This window comes from Bos grunniens, chromosome 8 (assembly GCF_055505025.1).
Source record: "Bos grunniens cultivar Pamir isolate PY7600 chromosome 8, Bosgru_T2T1.0, whole genome shotgun sequence".
NCBI classification, from domain to species: domain Eukaryota; kingdom Metazoa; phylum Chordata; class Mammalia; order Artiodactyla; family Bovidae; genus Bos; species Bos grunniens.
The window spans coordinates 21,352,413-21,373,171 of record NC_141172.1 but is presented as its reverse complement, the minus strand read 5'-3'; the positions used below and the strand labels follow the sequence as shown (position 1 = coordinate 21,373,171).

Genomic DNA, 20,759 nt, shown 5'->3' with positions numbered 1-20,759 from the left:
GTCATCCCCTTCTCCTCCTGCCCCCAATCTCTCCCAGCATCAGAGTCTTTTCCAATGAGTCAGCTCTTCTCATGAGGTGGCCAAAGTACTGGAGTTTCAGCTTGAGCATCATTCCTTCCAAACAACACCCAGGGCTCATCTCCTTCAGAATGGACTGGTTGGATCTCCTTGCAGTCCAAGGGACTCTCAAGAGTCTTCTCCAACACCACAGTTCAAAAGCATCAATTCTTCGGCACTCAGCTTTCTTCACAGTCCAACTCTCACATCCATACATGATCACTGGAAAAACCATAGCCTTGACTACATGGACCTATGTTGGCAAAGTAATGTCTCTGCTTTCCAATATGCTATCTAGGTTGGTCATAACTTTCCTTCCAAGGAGTACGCGTCTTTTAATTTCATGGCTGCAATCACCATCTGTCGTGATTTTGGAGCCCAGAAAAATAAAGTCTGACACTGTTTCCACTGTGTCCCCATCTATTTCCCATGAAGTGATGGGACCAGATGCCATGATCTTTGTTTTCTGAATGTTGAGTTTTAAGCCAACTTTTTCACTCTCCTCTTTCACTTTCATCAAGAGGCTTTTTAGTTCCTCTTCACTTTCTGCCATAAGGGTGGTGTCATCTGCATATCTGAGGTTATTGATATTTCTCCTGGCAATCTTGATTCCAGCTTGTGCTTCTTCCAGCCCAGCGTTTCTCATAATGTACTCTTCATAGAAGTTAAACAAGCAGGGTGACAATATACAGACTTGACGTACTCCTTTTCCTATTTGGAACCAGTCTGTTGTTCCATATCCAATTCTGTTGCTTCTTGACCTGCATATAGGTTTCTCAAGAGGCAGGTCAGGTGGTCTGGTATACCCATCTCTTTCAGAATTTTCTACAGTTTATTGTGATCCACACAGTCAAATGCTTTGGCATAGTCAATAAAGCAGAAATAGATGTTTTTCGGGAACTCTCTTGCTTTTTTGACGATCCAGTGGATGTTGGCAATTTGATCTCTGGTTCCTCTGCCTTTTCTAAAACCAGCTTGAACACTCCATTAGTAGCAGGCAATAAAATTCAGCTATTATTTTTAATATCATAATTACTATTATCCAGATTAAGTTCAGGATGTTTTGGAATCATTTAATTCTATTTCATTCTAGTTTTTTTCAAAGCATCTTCTCACTGCCTAAGTGGAATTACTACCTAGACAGATGCTCAGCAAGGCTGGTCTCAAAGACACTGACAGCGAAGGTTAGTATTCCAGCAACTGGCATTCTAGTTGTCCATCTCTTGTTAGGTGATGGGCTTGACTTCTTCCTTCTGTCCTGAAACTAATCCTCATGCATTAATTGAAAGAAAAATGAGGTAGCTGATCTTGCAAAGCAAAGGACAGTCACTTGACCCTGGACTTGACCTTCGTGAGCTTCTGTCAGAGCAGCCATGGCCCAGCCTTTCTGTTGTTCACACTGGCCTCATGCTTCCCCTCTGCCACAGCCTCATCCCCAGCTGTGCTGCACTGAAGTTTGCTAACTCAGAAGACATCGTTGTGTCAGGGGAAAACCACTTCCCTTCATTCATATTCAGATATTCAGACTTAGATTAGTTTTCTTTTTGCCCACAAAACAACTGTGCAGTTTTATTTTATAGGAAAGTAGCAAAGGGAAACAACAACAACAAAAAAACTAAAGTCTTAAATATGATAGAGATACAGCCCCTCTGCCTTTCTTCACTTCGCTTTATTGTTCTTACTTCAAGGTGAATTAGAACTAGAGCAGGAGCAGCAAGAAAAAGCCTGGTCAACAAGTCACTAAAAGAATGTAGAAACTAAGTGAAAAATTATACTCAAGTAAAGGAAAGAAGGCTATTTCTCCCTGAACCAGTAGCCTGGTTCTCACCGTCCTTCGTTCTCAGAGGGAGAAAGAGATAGAGGAACAAACGTACCCAGTGGAATCAACGGCCTGAATGAATGACTGAAACTCTCTAGACTCTGTGACATAAGCTTCTAGTGAGAGACATCATCACTGAATCTCCTTCCTCCAGCTCTGAAACTCTGAGCAGAAAAGTGTTGAACAGTTTAAGTAAAAGTCTTGAATAATAAAAACGTTCTCATTTTAGTGACAAATATCCAATTGGATGGGTACATTTGAAGTTATTGGGAAATACGTAAATTTACTACTTTAAACTTAAGACATTTTCTTTGATCATATTGTGAATACACAAATGAAAATCAAAAAAGGAAGTAAGTGTATTAAAACAATTAGAAAATGAAAATTACCATGTTCCCTATTTAATGGCCTTGCTTAGAAAGAGTAGCATCAGAGAACCTACCTCAAGGTTCCAGCAGACACTGCTCAGTCAGGCCAGCAGCAGCCTCATCTTCCCCATGGCCTTCATGCTGTCTCTACTGACGGCCCTGGTGCTGGTCAGCTATGGCTCGGGAAGATCCCTGGGCTGTGACCTGTCTCAGAACCACGTGCTGGTTGGAAGAAAGAACCTCAGGCTCCTGGGCCAAATGAGGAGACTCTCCCCTCGCTTCTGTCTGCAGGACAGAAAAGACTTTACTTTCCCCCAGGAGATGGTGGAGGGCGGCCAGCTCCAGGAGGCCCAGGCCTTCTCTGTGCTCCACGAGATGCTCCAGCAGACCTTCAACCTTTTCAACACAGAGCGCTCCTCTGCTGCCTGGGACACCACCCTCCTGGAGCAGCTCCGCACTGGACTCCATCAGCAGCTGGACGACCTGGACGCCTGCCTGGGCCCAGTGACGGGAGAGGAAGACTCTGCCCTGGGAAGGATGGGCCCCACACTGGCCGTGAAGAGGTACTTCCAGGGCATCCATGTCTACCTGAAAGAGAAGGAATACAGCGACTGCGCCTGGGAAATCGTCATAGTGGAAATCATGAGATCCTTCTTTTCATCAACCAACTTGCAAGAAAGGTTAAGAATGAAGGATGGAGACCTGAACTCACCTTGACATGACCCTCACTGACTAAGATGCCACATCATCCTTGTTTACTCACCTGGGGTCATTTCAGAAGACTCTGAATTCTGCTTTAGCCCCCAAATTTGTTGAATTAACTCAGCTGATACATGTCAGTAGTAATAAGCAAGTAGATATAAAAGTAATCATGTGCAGGGGTATCAGTCCATAAGCAATGACTGCCCTGATGTTATTTATTTATTCTTTATTTATTTAGTTAATGGAATATTTTATCTCATAGTATTTATATTTTCATATTAAGATATGTATGTTTATATTGTATTAAAATTTAGAAAATATATTTCCCTAATTATAATTGTTATGTGGTTTATTAAATAGTTATCAAGATAAATTTCTTGAGTTTTAATTTTTTTTAATTTTATTTATTTTTTTTCTTCTGAAATTAGTATAACTATGCCAGGTTGTATTCTAGGGTTTTATTTTCTAGATATATTCTATTCCATCCTGTTACTGCCAAACTCCTTTTTGACTTCATATATAAATATTAAGTACATTGCTTGTAAGAAGCATATGAAGTTTTGCTTTTATTCAGTCTGTCTTTTAATTGGACTGTTTTATTTGTATTTCTTTTCTTTTCTTTTTTTTAAATTTTATTTTATTTTTAAACTTTACAATATTGTATTAGTTTTGCCAAATATCGAAATGAATCCGCCACAGGTATACCCGCGTTCCCCATCCTGAACCCTCCTCCCTCCTCCCTCCCCTACCCTCCCTCTGGGTCGTCCCAGTGCACCAGCCCCAAGCATCCAGTACCGTGCATCGAACCTGGACTGGCGACTCGTTACATACATGATATTATACATGTTTCAATGCTATTCTCCCTGATCTCCCCACCCTCTCCCTCTCCCACAGAGTCCAAAAGACTGATCTATACATCGGTGTCTCTTTTGCTGTCTCGTACACAGGGTTATTGTTACCATCTTTCTAAATTCCATATATATGCATTAGTATACGTATTGGTGTTTTTCTTTCTGGCTTACTTCACTCTGTATAATAGGTTCCACTTTCACCCATCTCATTAGAACTGATTCAAATGTATTCTTTTTAATGGCTGAGTAATACTCCATTGTGTATATGTACCACTGCTTTCTTATCCATTCATCTGCTGATGGGCATCTAGGTTGCTTCCATGTCCTGGCTATTATAAACAGTGCTGCAATGAACATTGGGGTACACGTGTCTCTTTCCCTTCTGGTTTCCTCAGTGTGTATGCCCAGCAGTGGGATTGCTGGATCATAAGGCAGTTCTATTTCCAGTTTTTTAAGGAATCTCCACACTGTTCTCCATAGTGGCTGTACTAGTTTGCATTCCCACCAACAGTGTAAGAGAGTGTGTGTGTATGTCTTCTTTGGAGAAATGTCTATTTAGTTCTTTGGCCCATTTTTTGATTGGGTCATTTATTTTTCTGGAGTTGAGCTGTAGGAGTTGCTTGTATATTTTTGAGATTAGTTGTTTGTCAGTTGCTTCATTTGCTATTATTTTCTCCCATTCTGAAGGCTGCCTTTTCACCTTGCTAATAGTTTCCTTTGATGTGCAGAAGCTTTTAAGTTTAATTAGGTCCCATTTGTTTATTTTTGCTTTTATTTCCAATATTCTGGGAGGTGGGTCATAGAGGATCCTGCTGTGATGTATGTCGGAGAGTGTTTTGCCTATGTTCTCCTCTAGGAGTTTTATATTTTATTTATTAAATAGTTATCAAGATAAATTTCTTGAGTTTTTACTTTGAAAACCTAAATCCTTATTTTGTCTACAAATACCTATGACAAAATAGTATTTGTTCACTTTATACTTTGAAACAGTTCTATCACTTTCTAACAAGTGTCTTTCAAAAGGTGGAATTCTGAGAAACGTCTGTGGGTGCAGTTGTTAGGACTCTGAGTTTTTCCTCCAGGGAGCCTTCGTTGAGGAACTAAGAACCTATAAGCTGTGGAGGGTGCCAAAAAGAAAAAAGGTAGAAAGGAAATTATGAAATTGTAGAAAATGGTTAGTTTTGATGTCATAGGCTTAACTAATTTATACCCACTCATTAAAGAATGGTTGATAGACATATCTGAGGGAAGCAGTCACGTCCTGCAGGAAAGCTGATGACGTACAGTGTTGACTCGCTGCTCCTGACTCCTATTACTCTGTCTCCCACCTTCTCCTCAGCACTGCTTTACTGAGCAATTCAGTCCCTTCCACATTACCTTCACTGCCTCCAACACAGGAACTCTGTTCTGTGCTGATTTCTTCTAGCTGCATGGTGTAGTCAGAGTAGAAGCCACAGGAAGAGAGTCCAAGTGAAAGGAGAGTACTAGAAATTCCAAAACCTCTGAATCCCAACTCTGCTATTTGCCAACAGTATGACCCTGAAGAATTTCACAAACACAACAGGTCAGTTTCCTCATTTTTAATATGGGGACAATAAGAGTGGTTTTCATACAATTACTGTTTGGATTCAATGAGTCCATATCACACAAGAGGCATCAAGTGCTCCTGGCAGAAATCATCAGGACTGTGAGAATCACGGAGTGGCTGCCCTCAGGGAGGAGACAGGATAGCTGCCCTGAGACAGCGACTGGAGGGCAGCATGGAAAGGTGCTGACCCCTGACAAAGGAATTTTGTTTTCCACTTGGGTGCTAGTTTCACAGTGCTCTCAGTGTGAGAACGTTCCTTTGCTGTATGCTGAAGAGCATTCCAATTTCTGGATTTCATACTTCTAAAAGCATTCCTATGAATTCATAAAAACTCTTTGAGTAAGATGAATTGGTAGAAAATGCTTGATCTAACATAAATACGATACTAGGGAAAGAATAGAGATCGCATATCAGTGCAGATAATCAAACACAAGCAGAGGCAGGAAGGAAAGAGCAGGGGCTGTGAAGTGTGTGGTTCTGATCTCCAGTTCTGGGCTGTCCCAGGTTGGATCCTAGTTCTCCTTTCCATAAAATCCCTTGTCCATACTTGCTGGCAATGTCACCTCCTGGAGCCTCTGTTTTACTACTGAAAGAACAAAACCCAACAAATGGTTCAGAAGCCAGTTTTACCTCTTCTCATACTAAAGAAGTGAGAAACATGATTAATGAATGAGGTGCTTGATTTTCGGCAACCTCCAAGGAGACTCACACCAAGGGCCACCTTCCAGGATTGCTGCTGCTAGTACCCTTGTCCCCAGGGCAAGCCACTGCTGACCCACACTTCCCTAGGAGACTCCAACCTTAGGAGGTGGGTCTGGTTCAGTCTCCTGTGGGGTCACTGCTCCCTTCCCCTGGGTCTTGGTGCATGCAAGATTTTGTTTGTCCCCTGCAAGAAGAGTCTCTCCCACCGCCCTGTGGAAGTCCTGTAATCAAATCCCACTGGTCTTCAGAGTCAGATTGCCTGGGGATTTCCAGTCCCTTTGCAGGCTTGCAAGCATGACATGAGGCTCAGAACCTTCACACCAGTGGGAGAACTTTTCTGGTATTATTGTTTTCCAGTTAGTTGCTTTCCCATCTGGCATGTATGGCATTTATTTTTATCATGCTTGAGTGCCTCAGTATCTCGTAGTTTCTTCTTTGTGTCTGGACGTGGGACATCCTTTTTTGGCGGGCTCCAGAGTCCTCCTCTGGATGGCTGTTCAACAGCTAGTTGAGATTTCGTTGCTCTTGCGTGAGGAGATAAGTGCATGTCCTTCTACTCTGCCATCTTGAATCAGAAGCTTCGCAAAACTTTGATATTTCACCAGTTGAAATATGCTGAACTATCTCATGCACACCCACCATATCTTTTATTCACCACCATGGACATACTTGTGGCTGAGATTTGAACAGAGGGTTAATTGCTGGAAATATGTATGTTGTCTGTCTTCAAAGAGTATGCTTTTATAAGAAAGATTTTAAAAATCAACACGTCAATCTGATGCACAGAAAATATTGTTATTGAGGTATATCCAGTTCCCCGCAGTAACAAGTGGGATCATTTATAAAATTTGATCAACAAAGATCCCACCAATTTATGTATTTCATTCAGCATATTTCAACTTTTATTATTTTAAGAATTTCCTATAATCTGTACTTTTCAAGATCAAAGTCTTTCTTTTCATTTTAAACTCCCCTCCCCCACACACATCCTCCATCAGGACCTTCTAACTGAGAGTCCTTTAAATGGGGAGGAATTGACTCCCCAAAGCAGGAGCAAGTCTCCATTTCCTATTCCCACCCAGTATCCTGCACAACGGTAGGATACTACTGGTCCTCAGAGTTGTCAATAAAAGTGTAAATGTAACAATGATAATAATAATAATGATAAGCTTAGAAGAGTTTTACCAGTTAAACTGTTTGAAAACGACAATCTTGCTACATTTTTTTGTTTTTATTTTTTGTGGGTTACTCTTGTCTTCTCAGGTGACCAGTATATTTGTTATCTGGGCATCTCTTTAGATTTCCCACAAGTTCCTGAATCATTTAGTCCAGTCGATTTTTCTGTCCTATGCTACAGTTTTCTCAGCTTTAAAATAAGGATATGGGAGTGGATATATGTGTACTTATAGCTGGTTTACCTTGTTGTACAGCAGAAACCAGCACAACATTGTGAAGCAATTATTCTCCAATTAAAATCAAAATAGGGATAATGAGAATACTGTACTCCATTCAATATACCATCTCATGTTCTGTACTCTATATGATGTTAATATAACAATTTACAAAATTATCTTAAATGAGTAGATTATATAAAGCATCAGGGCCACATTAAACATGTGAGAGTTGTTACTGTGACAGGTGTATATTAAGCTTTCACCATTATTTCATGTCTACCCTAAAGATGATTAGGCCATATCTGTGACTGTCTCAACTCAATTTTTAATGCAAAAATTCTACCTCTGCAAATTAGAATGCTAATCTGTTCTAGGATTGTACAAAGCATATCTACACATTTTGAAATTTTACTAGCAAATAAAATAATCACATGACTGTACCAAGCACACCGAGATATTTAGTGGCCATCAAATCAACATGTAATCAGTGCATTTGGCATATAAGATGCTTATTAGGTAGGAAATGGTATATTATGTGAAAATCTACATTATGCTGAAATAAAAAACATCTTGATTATGAATTTTAAAGTAACTTATCTATATGAAATGACCTTCTAAAAGTGTTAATAAAACTATGCAATGCAAAACTATGTATAATTTTGAAAGCTTAACGTAAGATCCTTAGATAAAGGAAATGAGAAGAAAAAAAGACTTTGAAAATTGATATTAATTATTTAAGGTAGCTACTGGGTCATTGTTTCTCAAATATGGCTTTCCCTCAATTGAACTGAGATGAACAAATAAGTAATTTTGAAAACTTTACAGATGTTTTGCTTCCAATGAAGCCAGGTACTTAAAGTTTTGTTTTGGCATAAGGAATATTTAGACTTGGTGTGAGTTTTAGACTTCTTTGTACATTTTAAAATATTTCCAACTACTAGAACGTTGCAGGAGAAATTAACCATTTATATTAAGTAAAATCATTTTCCCTTTCCCCAGGGGCTCCTGTAAGTCTCAGTCTTGTCCTCAAGTCTTCCCAGTGGATGGTCCCAATATCTAGATTACTGTCCAGAATGTAGATGCCTTTCCCCTCTCCCGAAATTAGTCTTTTTCCCCAGAAACAACCCGGAATCTGAAAACATACCACAACATGCTCAGATTTCCAGCCATCAGTTGCAGCATAAACGGGCACCAGTGTAAACCGCTCTGGCTAAAATCTTTCCCCAGGAAGGGCAGGATGGAAGCAGGGGCAGGTGCAGAAATCAAGTTCTGAGCGAAACCCCTGCAAAGCTCCCCTGGGCAGTCTGGCCCCAAAACGAAGGTTCCTCACTGCTCCTGGGACCCCACACGCTTCCCGGGCCCCAGAAGCACCAACTCAGCAGGAGACTCCTGCCTACAGGGTCTCCCCGGTTCTCCTGGTGGATATGGCGCTGGAGTTCAAGGCTCTGGACCTGGACAGGTCTGCTGGGAGAGCAAGGCCAGTTGCTCTGTTACAGGGAGTTCTGTAGTGGTCTCCCAGTCGCTGGGGTGCAGGAAAGGCAGATTTGAGCATCTTGTTGAGCTGGAGCCGTGGGACTGAATTTCACTGAAGTGCTGATTTGGGGGGATTCCTGGTCTCTCAGAGGGTGGCAATGGTGATGATCACCATTCTCCAGGGCTGGAGAACATCACCCTCCGTGTCATCAGGGAAGGGGTTGGCATCTGGTGAGCTTGGTGATGCTGCAGGTGTTGGGCTGTGCCAGCCTTTATCAAGCCGTTCCCAGCCCCTTCCCACAAATAAGATCTTTAAATAGGTCAGAATTGTCACTTTCTGCACTTTTCTCAATTTTGTCTCCACTGAAAAACTTTTCCCTTCTATTCTGGGCATCAGAGAATGTCACAGGTTCGATGCTTCTTTTGTGTTATTACACTGGAAATGACATATACTCTTGAAAAGTCTCAATCCAAAAGGAGATATTTATCTATATGAGTCAACTCAGCTTGAAAGAAAAACCTGAGGCTCAATCTCTCTTCTGTAGTCTAAAAGAGAATTTAGAGGTGTGACTCCATAGTCTATTGTGACAGTTTTTAAACTGCATCAATTTTTAAATTGCCACATCTCTCTGCATTTCCTTTTTAAGGGTCTAATACATAAGGTTTGAATTCTTCAGTTATTTACAGGACTATAGCTCCTATTTTCTGGTGGTCTAGAGATAATAGTGGCATATTAACGAACATGGGTTAATTTGTAGCATTCTCTTCATTCTCTCATTAAAGTGTGCTGACCACATACACAAATGTGACAATGTGCTTGGCGATGTGAATTCCAGGAGCATCAGGAGGGGATCATAACTGCTCTCCTGGGAGCAGGGGAGAAGACTTTGGAGGCAGGACGAGGAGGAAGGAGGCAGCACGTGCTCAGAGCAGCTGAGGGCCAGTACTCAGAGCTGATGAAGAGGAGGGACTGGGAGCAGCAGGAAGCTACTCTCACAGAATCAGGGGCTCCTGAGTGTAGCCGACACCAGATGTTCATTTCATCTTCTAAAACATCAAGACAACTATAGTAGCAGTCACAGAGGACATCCTTTAATTCAAATAATTCAAAGTTTGAGAATTAGGCTGAGAATGTGGAACTTAGTGAATGATAGCAGTCTTTCATATCAATATAACCAATAGTAACCTCTTTACTCCACCCTCAGTCCAACCAAGAGAAGCTTTGAGTGCAAGTTCCTTAACACAGGCAAGGGTCTGCATGTTGAATCCCTAAGTGTTCATTCTAGGAGAGGGAATGCCTGCAGGACTATGAAGAGTCCAGGAGCCCAAGTTTCCTCCCTTTTGAGCAGGGCCTTGTACATAATCGTGAGAAATCCAACAGCAGTTGAAGTTCTTTGCTGAGGAAGAGATTCTAGGAAAGTAGTCCACTCTCCTAGGATTTTGATGTTTTGTTCCTGGTCAGGGAACTAGATCCTACAGGCTACAACCAAGACTTCCCATGCCACAAGATCCTATCTGAGGCAAGGAATATGGAAAAGTCAGCATGCCGCAACCAAGACCTGGCACAGCCAAATACATGCATTTAAAATTCTTAAAAAACCCAAAGAAACCCATCCCATAAATGTGATCATATCACAAGGTGGGATATTAGGGACATTAGGGTTACAATCAATAAAATTCAGTTATCATTTTTAATATCATAATTATTATTACCCAGATTAAGATCAGAATCATTGGAATCATTTCATTCCCTTTCATTCTAGTTTTCTCAAAGCAACTTCTCATTGCCCAGGTGGATTTGTCACAGATGCATAGCAAGGCTGGTCTCCTTGACCCTGTGAGACAGGGTTAGTGTTCTAGCAACTGGAGTTCTGATTACCCGTCTCCGATGAGCTGGTGTGTGTGACTTCTTCCTTCTCCCCTTATACTGGCCACATATGGATTAAAGGAAAGAAAAATCAGGTGGCTGGTCTTACAAAGCTGAGGGCAGTCCATGGACTCAGGACCTGGACTTTGTTGAGCTTCTGTCTGAAACAGCCATGTCCCAGCCTTTCTGTTGTTCATATTGACCTGATCCTTCCCCTCTGCCACAGCCTAGGCCCCAGATATGCTGCACTGAAGTTTGCTAATCAAGAATACATCACTGTGTCAGGGAAGCCACTTCCTTTCTTTCATATTCATGACATTGAGACTTACCCTTGTTTTCTACTTGCCCACAAAACAACTGTGGAATTTTACTTTCTAGCAAAATTGCAAAGAGAAACAAAAAATCTAACCTCTTGAAAGTGATGCAGCTCCTCGGGCTTTCTTTTCTTTCCTTTCTTGTTCTCACCTCATCATGAATTACAACCAGAGAAGGAGCAGTGACACCAATCTTGTCCAATAAGTCACTAAGTGAATATAAAAAGTTTAAATGAAAAATCACACTCAAGGAAAGAAGGCTATTTCTCCTGATCTAGCATGCTGGGTCTCACTGACTTGCTTTCTCAGAGGAGACAGAGTCAGAAGAACAGAGATGCCGGGTGGAATCAACTGCCTGAACAAACGGCTGTAACTCACTAGATTCTGTGACATAGGCTTCCAACAAGAGACAACACCAGCACTGAATCTCCTTCCTCCAGCTCAGAAACTCTGAGCAGAACAAGTGTTGAACAGTTTAAGTAAAAGAGTTGAATAATAAAAACTATACTTGGTAAAGTAGATATTATTTAACTACTAAAAGCAAAATGACTGCAGTTGGAAATTCCTTCACCAACTTACACAAACACACTTTTGCTCTCAGCATCTGAGCACTGCTGATGTTTTGGACACCTGGGGAAAAGGGTCAGGACAAGAGGAGATCACCATGGAGAACTAGGATCCTTCACAGAAACACTCCAGGGGAGAGGATGGGGTTCAGGAAGAGAATTAATTTTCCCAACAAATAAACAAGCCCTCCACAGAAGGAGATTTTGAGGCCACAGGATATGGTAAGCCTGTCCTCAGGGAGGGAGTACAGCAGGTGAGGAAGGGACTCTGTCACTCAGAGGAGAGGGCGTGTCTCCATGTGATCTCTCCCTTCTGAGTGAGGTGCTGCTGGGAAAATACAATTATCCTGGATTTAGAGTCTCCTCACCAGTGTTCCCTGAGAAGAACCAGGATTCTGGCGGGGGTATTGGCCCAGTCTGTGGAGGATGACAGGTCTCGAGCAAGAAAATGGTGGAAAGAAAGGGTGATGTCTGTAATGGCCCTGAGCTTGTGGCTCCCTAAAACACAGCCACATGGACCTGCAGGAACATGTTCTAGAAGGAAGAGAAATGTGGGATAAGCTCATGGACTGATAATAATCAGCCTCTTCTCTAAATCAAACTCTAATGAAACCCATCTTGTTTCAAAGAGCTCAACTGCCACAGTGATCTGGTAAATCCCTAAATAAATACAGAAACCATAGGGCTGAGGGAGCCTGGCTTCCTAGGTAAAGTGAGAGGGGAAAATGGAGCCTAAGATGAGGGCTACAAATGTGTTCCTGGACAAGAGGAGAGGCACATTTATGCATGAGAGACAGGGAGCAATATGTGTGTAATTACAAATGTACTTCAATTCTAACATAAGACAAAGACCTTCTCATTTGATGATAAATACCCATTTGGATAAGCATGTCTGAAGTTACTGGGAAAAAGTAAAATTAATAGTTTAAATTGATGACAATTTCTTTGACCATATTCAGAATACATAACAGAAAACCAAAATAGAAAGTAAAAGTGTATAGAAATGATTAGAAAATGAAAATTACTGTGTTCCCTATTTAATGGCCTTGCTTAGAAAGCATGGCATCAGAGAACCTACCTCAAGGTTCCACCAGACGCCGTCTCAGCCAGCCCAGCAGCAGCCTCATATTCCCCATGGCCGTCATGCTCTCTCTACTGATGGCCCTGGTGCTTGTCAGCTACGGCCTGGGAGGATCCCTGGGCTGTGACCTGTCTCAGAACCACATGCTGGTTGGCAGGCAGAACCTCAGGCTCCTGGGCCAAATGAGGAGACTCTCCCCTCGCTTCTGTCTGCAGGACAGAAAAGACTTTGCTTTCCCCCAGGAGGTGGTGGAGGGTAGCCAGCTCCAGGAGGCTCAGGCCTTCTCTGTGCTCCACGAGATGCTCCAGCAGACCTTCAACCTTTTCAACACAGAGCACTCCTCTGCTGCCTGGGACACCACCCTCCTGGAGCCGCTCCACACTGGACTCCATCAGCAGCTGGATGACCTGGATGCCTGCCTGGGGCAGGTGATGGGAGAGGAAGACTCTGTTCTGGGAAGGACGGGCCCCACACTGGCCATGAAGAGGTACTTCCATGGAATCCACGTCTACCTGAGAGAGAAGGAATATAGTGACTGCGCCTGGGAAATCGTCAGACTGGAAATCATGAGATCTTTGTCTTCATCAACCAACTTGCAAGAAAGGTTAAGAATGATGGATGGAGACCAGAATTAACCTTGACATGACTCATTGACTAAGATGCCACAGCATCCTTGCACACTCAAGTGTAGTCATTTCAGAAGACTCTGATTTCTGCTTTAGCCATGAAAGTTGTTGAATTAGTTAGTCCAATGCATAGAAGTACAGTATTAGTAAGCAAGTAGATATAAAAGTACCCAGCTGCAAGGGTATCAGTCTATAAGCAATGACTGCTTTCATGTTATTTATTTATATTTTATTTATTTAATGTGTTATTTTATCTCAATATTTTATATTTTCATATAAAAGATGTGTATGCTTACATTGTATTAAAATTTAGAAAATATATTCCCCTTTCTCTTTGATTAAAATTGTAATTTGTTTTATTTATTAAATACTTATCAAGGTAAACTTCTTGAGGTTTTTTACTTTGAAAATCTAAATCCTTATTTTGTCTATATTTACCTACCACAAAACAGTAATGTTCATTTTATACTGTGGAACAGTTCTATCACTTTCTAGCAAATGTCTGTCAAAAGGTGGAATTCTTCAAGCTTTCTGGTGGCGCAGTTTCTAGGACTCTGAGTTTTCCCTCCAGGGAGCCTTAGTTGAGGAACTAAGATCCTCTAAGCTGTGGAGGGTGCCAAAAAGAAAAAAAGGTAGAAAGGAAATTATGAATTATAGAAAATTGTTAGTCTTGATGTCTAGGCCTAAGTAATTTATACCCACTCATTAAAGAATGGTTGATAGACATATCTGAGGGAAGCAGTCACCTCCTGCTGGAAAGTTGATGCCATATGTTGTTGACTGGCTGCTCCTGACTCCTATTATTCTGCCTTCCACCTTCTCCTCAGTACTGCCTTACTGAGCAATTCACTCCCTTACACAGTAACTTCACTGCCTCCAACACAGGAACTCTGTTCTGTGCTGCTTTCTAGCTGCATGGTGTATTAAAGGTATTTTCTCTTCCACTTCAGTGCTGGTTTCATAGTGCTTTCAGTGTGAGAACTTTCCTTTGCCATATACTGAAAAGAATTCCAATTTCTGGGTGTCATATCTCTAAAAAGCACTCCTATGAGTTCATATAAAACTCTTTGAGAAAGATGAATTTGTAGAAAATGATTTGATGTAAAAAGGACGAATAATAGGGAAACAATACAGATCTCATATCAATGCAGAAAGTGAAACACATGCAGAGGCAGGAAGGAAAGAGCAGGCGCTGTGAAATGGACTTCTGCCCTCCAATCCTACGCCATCCCAGGTTGGATCCTAGTTCTCTTTTCAGTAAAGTGCCTTGTCCATACTTGCTGGCAAGATCACCTCCAGGAGCCTCTGCATAGCAACTGAAAGACCAAAACCCAACAAAGAGTTCCGAAACCAGTTGTTACCCTTCTCATACTAAAGACGGGAGAAACATTATTAATGAATGAAGTGTGATTTTCTGAAACCCCCAGGGGACTCACACCACGGGGCACCTTCCAGAATTGCTGCAGCTAGTGCCCTTGCCCCCACGGCAAGCCCCTGCTGACCCACCTCCACAGGAGACTCCACCTTTAGCAGGTAGGTCTGGTTCAGTCTCCTGTGGGCTCACTGCTGCTCAGTTCCCCTGGGTCTTTGTGCTCACAAGATTTTGTTTGTCCCCTTTGAGAATGGAGTCTCTTTGCCACACAGTCCTGTGGAAGACTTGTAATCAAATATCGCTGGCCTTTAGAGTCAGATATCCCAGGGATTCCCAGGCCCTTTGCTGGATTCGCAGACCTGGAAGCCTGACATGAGTCTTAGATCCTTCACAACAGTGAGATAACATTTTTGGTTGTATTGTTTTCCAGTTTGTTGGTTTCCCAATGTGCAGGTATGGAGTTTATTTTTATTATGTTTGAGTACCTCCTACCATCTCATTATAATTTCTTTTTTGTCTCTGGACATGGGGTATCTTTTCTGGGTGGGCTCCAGAGTCCTCCTGTGGATGGTTTTTAACAGCTCCTTGAGAATTCAGTGCTCTTGCAGGAGATGAGTGCATGTCCTCGTACTCTGTCATCTTGAACCAGAAGCTAAGCCAGAATTGTCATTTTCTGCACTTTTCTCAATTTTGTTTTCATGGAAGAAACTTTTCCCTTCTATCCTGGGCATCAGACAATGTCACAGCTTCAATACTTCTTTTGTATTATTACACTGGAAATGAAATATACTCATGGTAAAGTCTCAATACAAAAGGAGATATTCATCTATAAGAGTCAACTCAGCTTGAAATAAAAACCTGAAGCTCAATCTAACTCTCTTCTTTAGTAAAATAGAACTCAGAGGTGTGACTACATAGTCTATTTTGACAGTTTAAATTGCACCAAAATAAATCTAGCCACAACTCTCTGCATTTCCTTTTTAAGGTCCAATAGATAAGGTTTGAATTCTTCCACAATGATTTACTGGACCATAGTTCTCATTTTCTGATGGTCTACAGATAACAGCGGCATAATACTGAACATGGGTTAATTCACAGTTTCTTTATTCTGTCACCAAAGTGTGCTGACCGCACACACATGTGACAATGTGCTTGATGATGTGCATTCCAGAACAGTCAGGCACGAATGGTGACTGCCCTCCTGGGAGCAGGGAAGAGGACATCGAGTCAGGAAGAGGAGGAAGGAGGCAGCAAGTGCTCAGAGCAGCTGAGGGCTAGTACTCAGAGCTGATGAAGAGGAGGGCCTGGGAGCAGCAGGAAGCACTATTCTCACACAATCTGGGGCTCCTGAGTGTTGCTGTTCCAGACTTTCAGTTCCTCTTCTAAAAGATGAAGATGACTTTTAGCAGCCACAGAGGACATTCTTTACTTCAAATAATACAAAGTTTGCAAATTAGGCTGAGAATGTAAAACTTAATGAATGATAACAGTCTTTCATATCAATATAACCAATTCAGTTCAGTTTAGTTCAGTCGCTCTGTCATGTCCGATCCTTTGTGACGCCATGAACCCCAGCACGGCAGGCCTCCCTGTCCATCACCGACTCCCAGAGTCCACACAAAACCATGTCCATTGTGTCAGTGATGCCATCCAACCATCTCATCCTGGTCATCCCCTTCTCCTCCTGCCCTCAATTTTTGCCAGTATGAGGGTCTTTTCCAATGAGTTAGCTCTCCACATCAGGAGGCCAAAGTATTGGAGTTTCAGTTTCAACATCAGTCCTTCCAAAGAACACCCAGGACTGATCTCCTTTAGGACGGACTGGTTGGATCTCCTTGTAGTCCAAGGGACTCTCAAGAGTCTTCTCCAACACCACAGTTCAAGAGCATCAATTTTTCTGTGCTCAGCTTTCTTTATAGTCCAAATCTCACACCCATACATGACTACTGGAAAAACCATAGCCTTGACTAGGCAGACCTTTGTTGGTAAAGTAATGTCTCTGCTTTTTAATATGCTGTCTAGGTTGGTCAAAAATTTCTTTCCAAGAAGCAAGTGTCTTTTAATTTCATGGCTGCAATCACCATCTGCAGTGATTTTGGAGCCCCAGAAAAATAAAGTCAGACAATGTTTCCCATTCTATTTGACACGAAGGGATGGGAACGGATGCCACGACTTAGTTTTCTGAATGTTGAGCTTTAAGCCAACTTTTTCACTCTCCTCTTTCACTTTCATCAAGAGGCTCTTTAGTTCTTCTTCACTTTCTGCCATAAGGGTGGTGTTATCTGCATATCTGAGGTTATTGATTTTTCTCCCCGCAATCTTGATTCTAGCTTGTGCTTCCTCCAGCCCAGCATTTCTCATGATGTACTTCGCATATAACCAATAGTAACCTCTTCAGTCCACCCTCAGTCCAACCAAAAGAAGTTTCACCTGCAAGTCTCTTAACACTGTGAAGAGTCTGCATGTTGAGGCCCAAGTATTAATTCTAGGAGAGGGACTGCCTGCACAACTCTGAAGGAGCCCAGGAGCCCACGTTTCCTCTCTTTTGATCAGTACCTGGTACATTATGGAGAGAAATCCCACAGTACTTTTAGTTCTTTGCATAGAAACAGATTCTAAGAAAGTTGTCTAATAAAACACACTTGCTCTGCTAATAAAAGAGATAACAAGCAGTCCCTTTCCTCAACCTCAGTAAGTTTTAGACCACCTCTGATGCTACTTTTTAAGCTACAGATTATGTTATACTTCAAAATCATACTGAGAGAAAAAGAAATCAGATTTGTGGTTAGGAAATTTTTTTAAAGGAAATTTTTGTTCTAAAGGAACAAAATGACAGGTTTTTTTTTTTTTTTAAGATGTGGAGAGGAGGAAAATGGATAAAATGCTGTGTTTTGAGACCCACCAAATCCAAAGTCTAGGAGAGGGGGTTGCCCAAAGAACTGTGAAGGAACAGATCCCAAGAGTCCATGCTTACAGCAGTCCGGGAACATTATGAAAAGAAATCTTACAGCACTTGAATCTTTTTGCTTGGGACTAGCATCTTGAAAAATTGTCTTATAAAATAACAGCTTCTCTGTGAAGAGTATAAATGAGGTAAACAGTCCCTAACATCATCCTCAGTTAGTCTCAGACCACCTCTGGTGATATTATTTTAAGACAGAGATTTTTTTAATGGTTATGAGACCAGGAAATCAGTTATAAAATGTGACAGAGAGGATGACAAGAAATGGGACATCCCTACACTTTCCCTGCCACCAGGGAAGGTGGCAACAGTACTTCCAAAGCTATTTCTTGGGTTAGTATTTGGGGTGAAGTAAGAAAGGACTTGTCTTGAGTATGAAATGTTAAAAGGCACCAAGTCTAAGCCATCAAGATAAATAACACTGTAACTCAATATTAAAAAATGAAAATACCAAAATACACACACTGAACAAAACATCAAAATTTTCAAGAAAGACAGGAAATGCCCTTTCATTTGCAAGACCATATGTGTTTTACAAAGAAAGGCTTCACATTGCCAATGAAATCTGGGCAATTTTCATTTCACCTATAAAATTTTTCCCAAAGAAAATGAAAAGATCAGACATGGTAAATGCCCTCAACGCTCTGTACAGGACACTGCCTCTTCTTCCTCTGGTTCCTCTCTCCCTCTCTCTCTTCCATCTTCTTCCTTTCTTTTTGACTGCACAGCACTGCATGTGGGGACCTTAATTCCCAGACCAGGCATCAAATTCACACCTCCTGCACTGAAAGTGCAGTCTTACTCATTGGACCAGGGACATCTGCACTAATCCTTTTTTCTACACTACACGCAAGGTGGGGTGCTGGCAGTGGTGTTTCAGAAACTCAGGATAAATAAAAATTATTTAACTGTCACAGTCACAAGAAATTGTCAAACAAATATAGATGTCAGCTTGAATATATTAATGAGTGGGCTTCCATTAAAGCCAGTAAAGTAAAATCATATTAAATTCTTGTTTCAGGAGGGCGGTCCTAAGATAGCGGAGGAATAGGATGGGGAGACCACTTTCTCCCCCACAAATTCATCAAAAGAACATTTAAACACTGAGCAAAATCCACAAAACAACTTCTGAATGCTGGCAGAGGACATCAGGCACCCAGAAAAGCAGCCTATTGTCTTTGAAAGGAGGTAGGAAAAATAGAAAAGACAAAAAAAGAGACAAAAGAGGTAGGGACAGAGCTCCGTCCTGGGAAGGGAGTCTTAAAAAGACAGAAGTTTCCAAACACCAGGAAACACTCCCACTGCCGAGTCTGTGGCGAGCCTTGGAAGCACAGAGGGCAACATAATAGGGAAGAAAATAAGTAAATAATTAAAACCCACAGATTAGGAGCCCAACGGTAACTCCCCCAGTGGAGAATCAGCACAGACACTTGCACCCGCCACTAGCAAGCGGGGGCTGGGCAGGGAGGCGCGGGCCGCATTGCTTAGAGTAAGGATCCGGCCTGAATGCCCCCATGGGTAATCAGAGCAAACTAATTTGGGCTAGCAAACCAGACTATGGGATAGCTACCACGCAAAAAGCCCTAAGATACCACCAGGCCCGCGCACAGAACAAAGGGCGGAACAGAACTAGCTGGCTGCAGACCATCCCCCTCCAGTGACAGGCAGCCATAGCCAGAAGTGGGCAATCGTAGCCCCAGAGAGACATCTACCAAACTGCAAGCAGGCTTCTTTGCTAACTAAGACTTCTTGGGGTTCTGGACAGTCATCTGCCTGAGAAGGTGAGCCAGTTGTACACCCTGAAAACCAAGCGGCAGGGACGGGAGAGGCATGTCGCAGCGACCGTGCTTGCCAAACACCACGCTTGGAGCTAGGAAGGGCACAAATCGCAGGCCCAACGGAGTCTGCGCCTCTGAGCCCTACCCGAGTGCCTGAACCTGAGTGGCTTAGACCTGGGAGGTGCATGCCTCAGACGGGCCAGCCTCAGACGGTTCCTGGTGGAGCAACCTAGAGCCTGAGCTGTGTGGGCAGGGAGGGTGCAAGCGCCGTGAGCAGGGGCAGGCCCAGTGTGGCTGAGACACTGCAAGCACACGCCAGTGTTATTTGTTTGCAGCGTCCCTCCTTTCCCACAACGCAACTGAACAAATGAGCCTAAAAAGTGTCCACCACCAACCGCCCCCTTGTGTCAGGGCGGAAATCAGACACTGAAGAGACCAGCAAACAGAAGCTAAAACCGAGGGAACCACCTTGGAAGTGACAGGTGTCATAGATTAAAACCCTGTAGTTAGTACCGACTACATAGGAAGGGGCCTATAGATCTTGAGAAATATAAGCCGGACCAAGAAACTATCTGAAAATGAACTGACCCCACACTGCCCACAACACCACCAGAGAAAGTCCTAGATGTATTCTTACTATTTTTATGATCATTCTTATCTTTTTTATTTTCCATTTTTTTCTTTCTTTAACTTTTTTTTAAAAATTTAAGTCCTTTATTACTCCTTTAATTTTCATTTTTATAACCTATTACTTTTCAAAAAAAAGGACTATTTTTTAAAGCAAACTTCATATATATGTATATTTTAATAACTTTTGTGACTTTGATTTTCTTCTTCTTCTTCTTTTCTTTAATATTGTATTTTTGAAAATCCAACCTCTACTCTAGAATTTTAATCTTTGCTTGTTGGTATTTGTTATCAATTTTGTACCTTTAAGAACCCAATCTTCAGTACTCATTTTTACTTGGGAGCGAGATTACTGGCTTGACTGCTCTCTCCCCCTTTGGACTCTCCTTTTACTCCACTAGGTCGCCTCTGTCTCCTCCCTCCCCCTTCTCTCCTCTACCCAACTCTCTGAATCTCTGTGTGTTCCAGACGGTGGAGGACACTTAGGGAACTGATTACTGGCTGGATCTGTCTCTCTCCTTTTCATTCCCTCCTTTTATCCTCCTGGCCACCTCTGTCTCCTTCCTCCATCTTCTCTTCTCTGTATAACTCCATGAACATCTCTGAGTGGTC

The 20,759-nt window shown here is 42.1% G+C and overlaps 2 protein-coding genes across 2 annotated transcripts; both read left to right on the top strand.

Annotated features, from left to right (window-relative positions):
• Window positions 1-2,358: 2,358 nt before the first annotated feature.
• Window positions 2,359-3,040, top strand: LOC147366765 (interferon omega-1-like). The gene has a single exon (XM_086414286.1). The coding sequence runs from the start codon at window positions 2,374-2,376 to the stop codon at window positions 2,959-2,961; it is 588 nt and encodes a 195-aa protein (XP_086270412.1). The 5' UTR covers window positions 2,359-2,373; the 3' UTR covers window positions 2,962-3,040.
• Window positions 3,041-12,820: 9,780 nt separating this feature from the next.
• LOC147366764 (interferon omega-1-like) lies at window positions 12,821-13,417 on the top strand. The gene has a single exon (XM_086414285.1). The coding sequence runs from the start codon at window positions 12,836-12,838 to the stop codon at window positions 13,415-13,417; it is 582 nt and encodes a 193-aa protein (XP_086270411.1). The 5' UTR covers window positions 12,821-12,835.
• The last annotated feature ends 7,342 nt before the right edge of the window (window positions 13,418-20,759 follow it).

Excerpts from the sequence above, each read along its gene's own strand:
- LOC147366765 (XM_086414286.1), top strand. The coding sequence starts at position 2,374 with ATGGCCTTCATGCTGTCTCTACTGACGGCCCTGGTGCTGGTCAGCTAT.
- LOC147366764 (XM_086414285.1), top strand. The coding sequence starts at position 12,836 with ATGGCCGTCATGCTCTCTCTACTGATGGCCCTGGTGCTTGTCAGCTAC.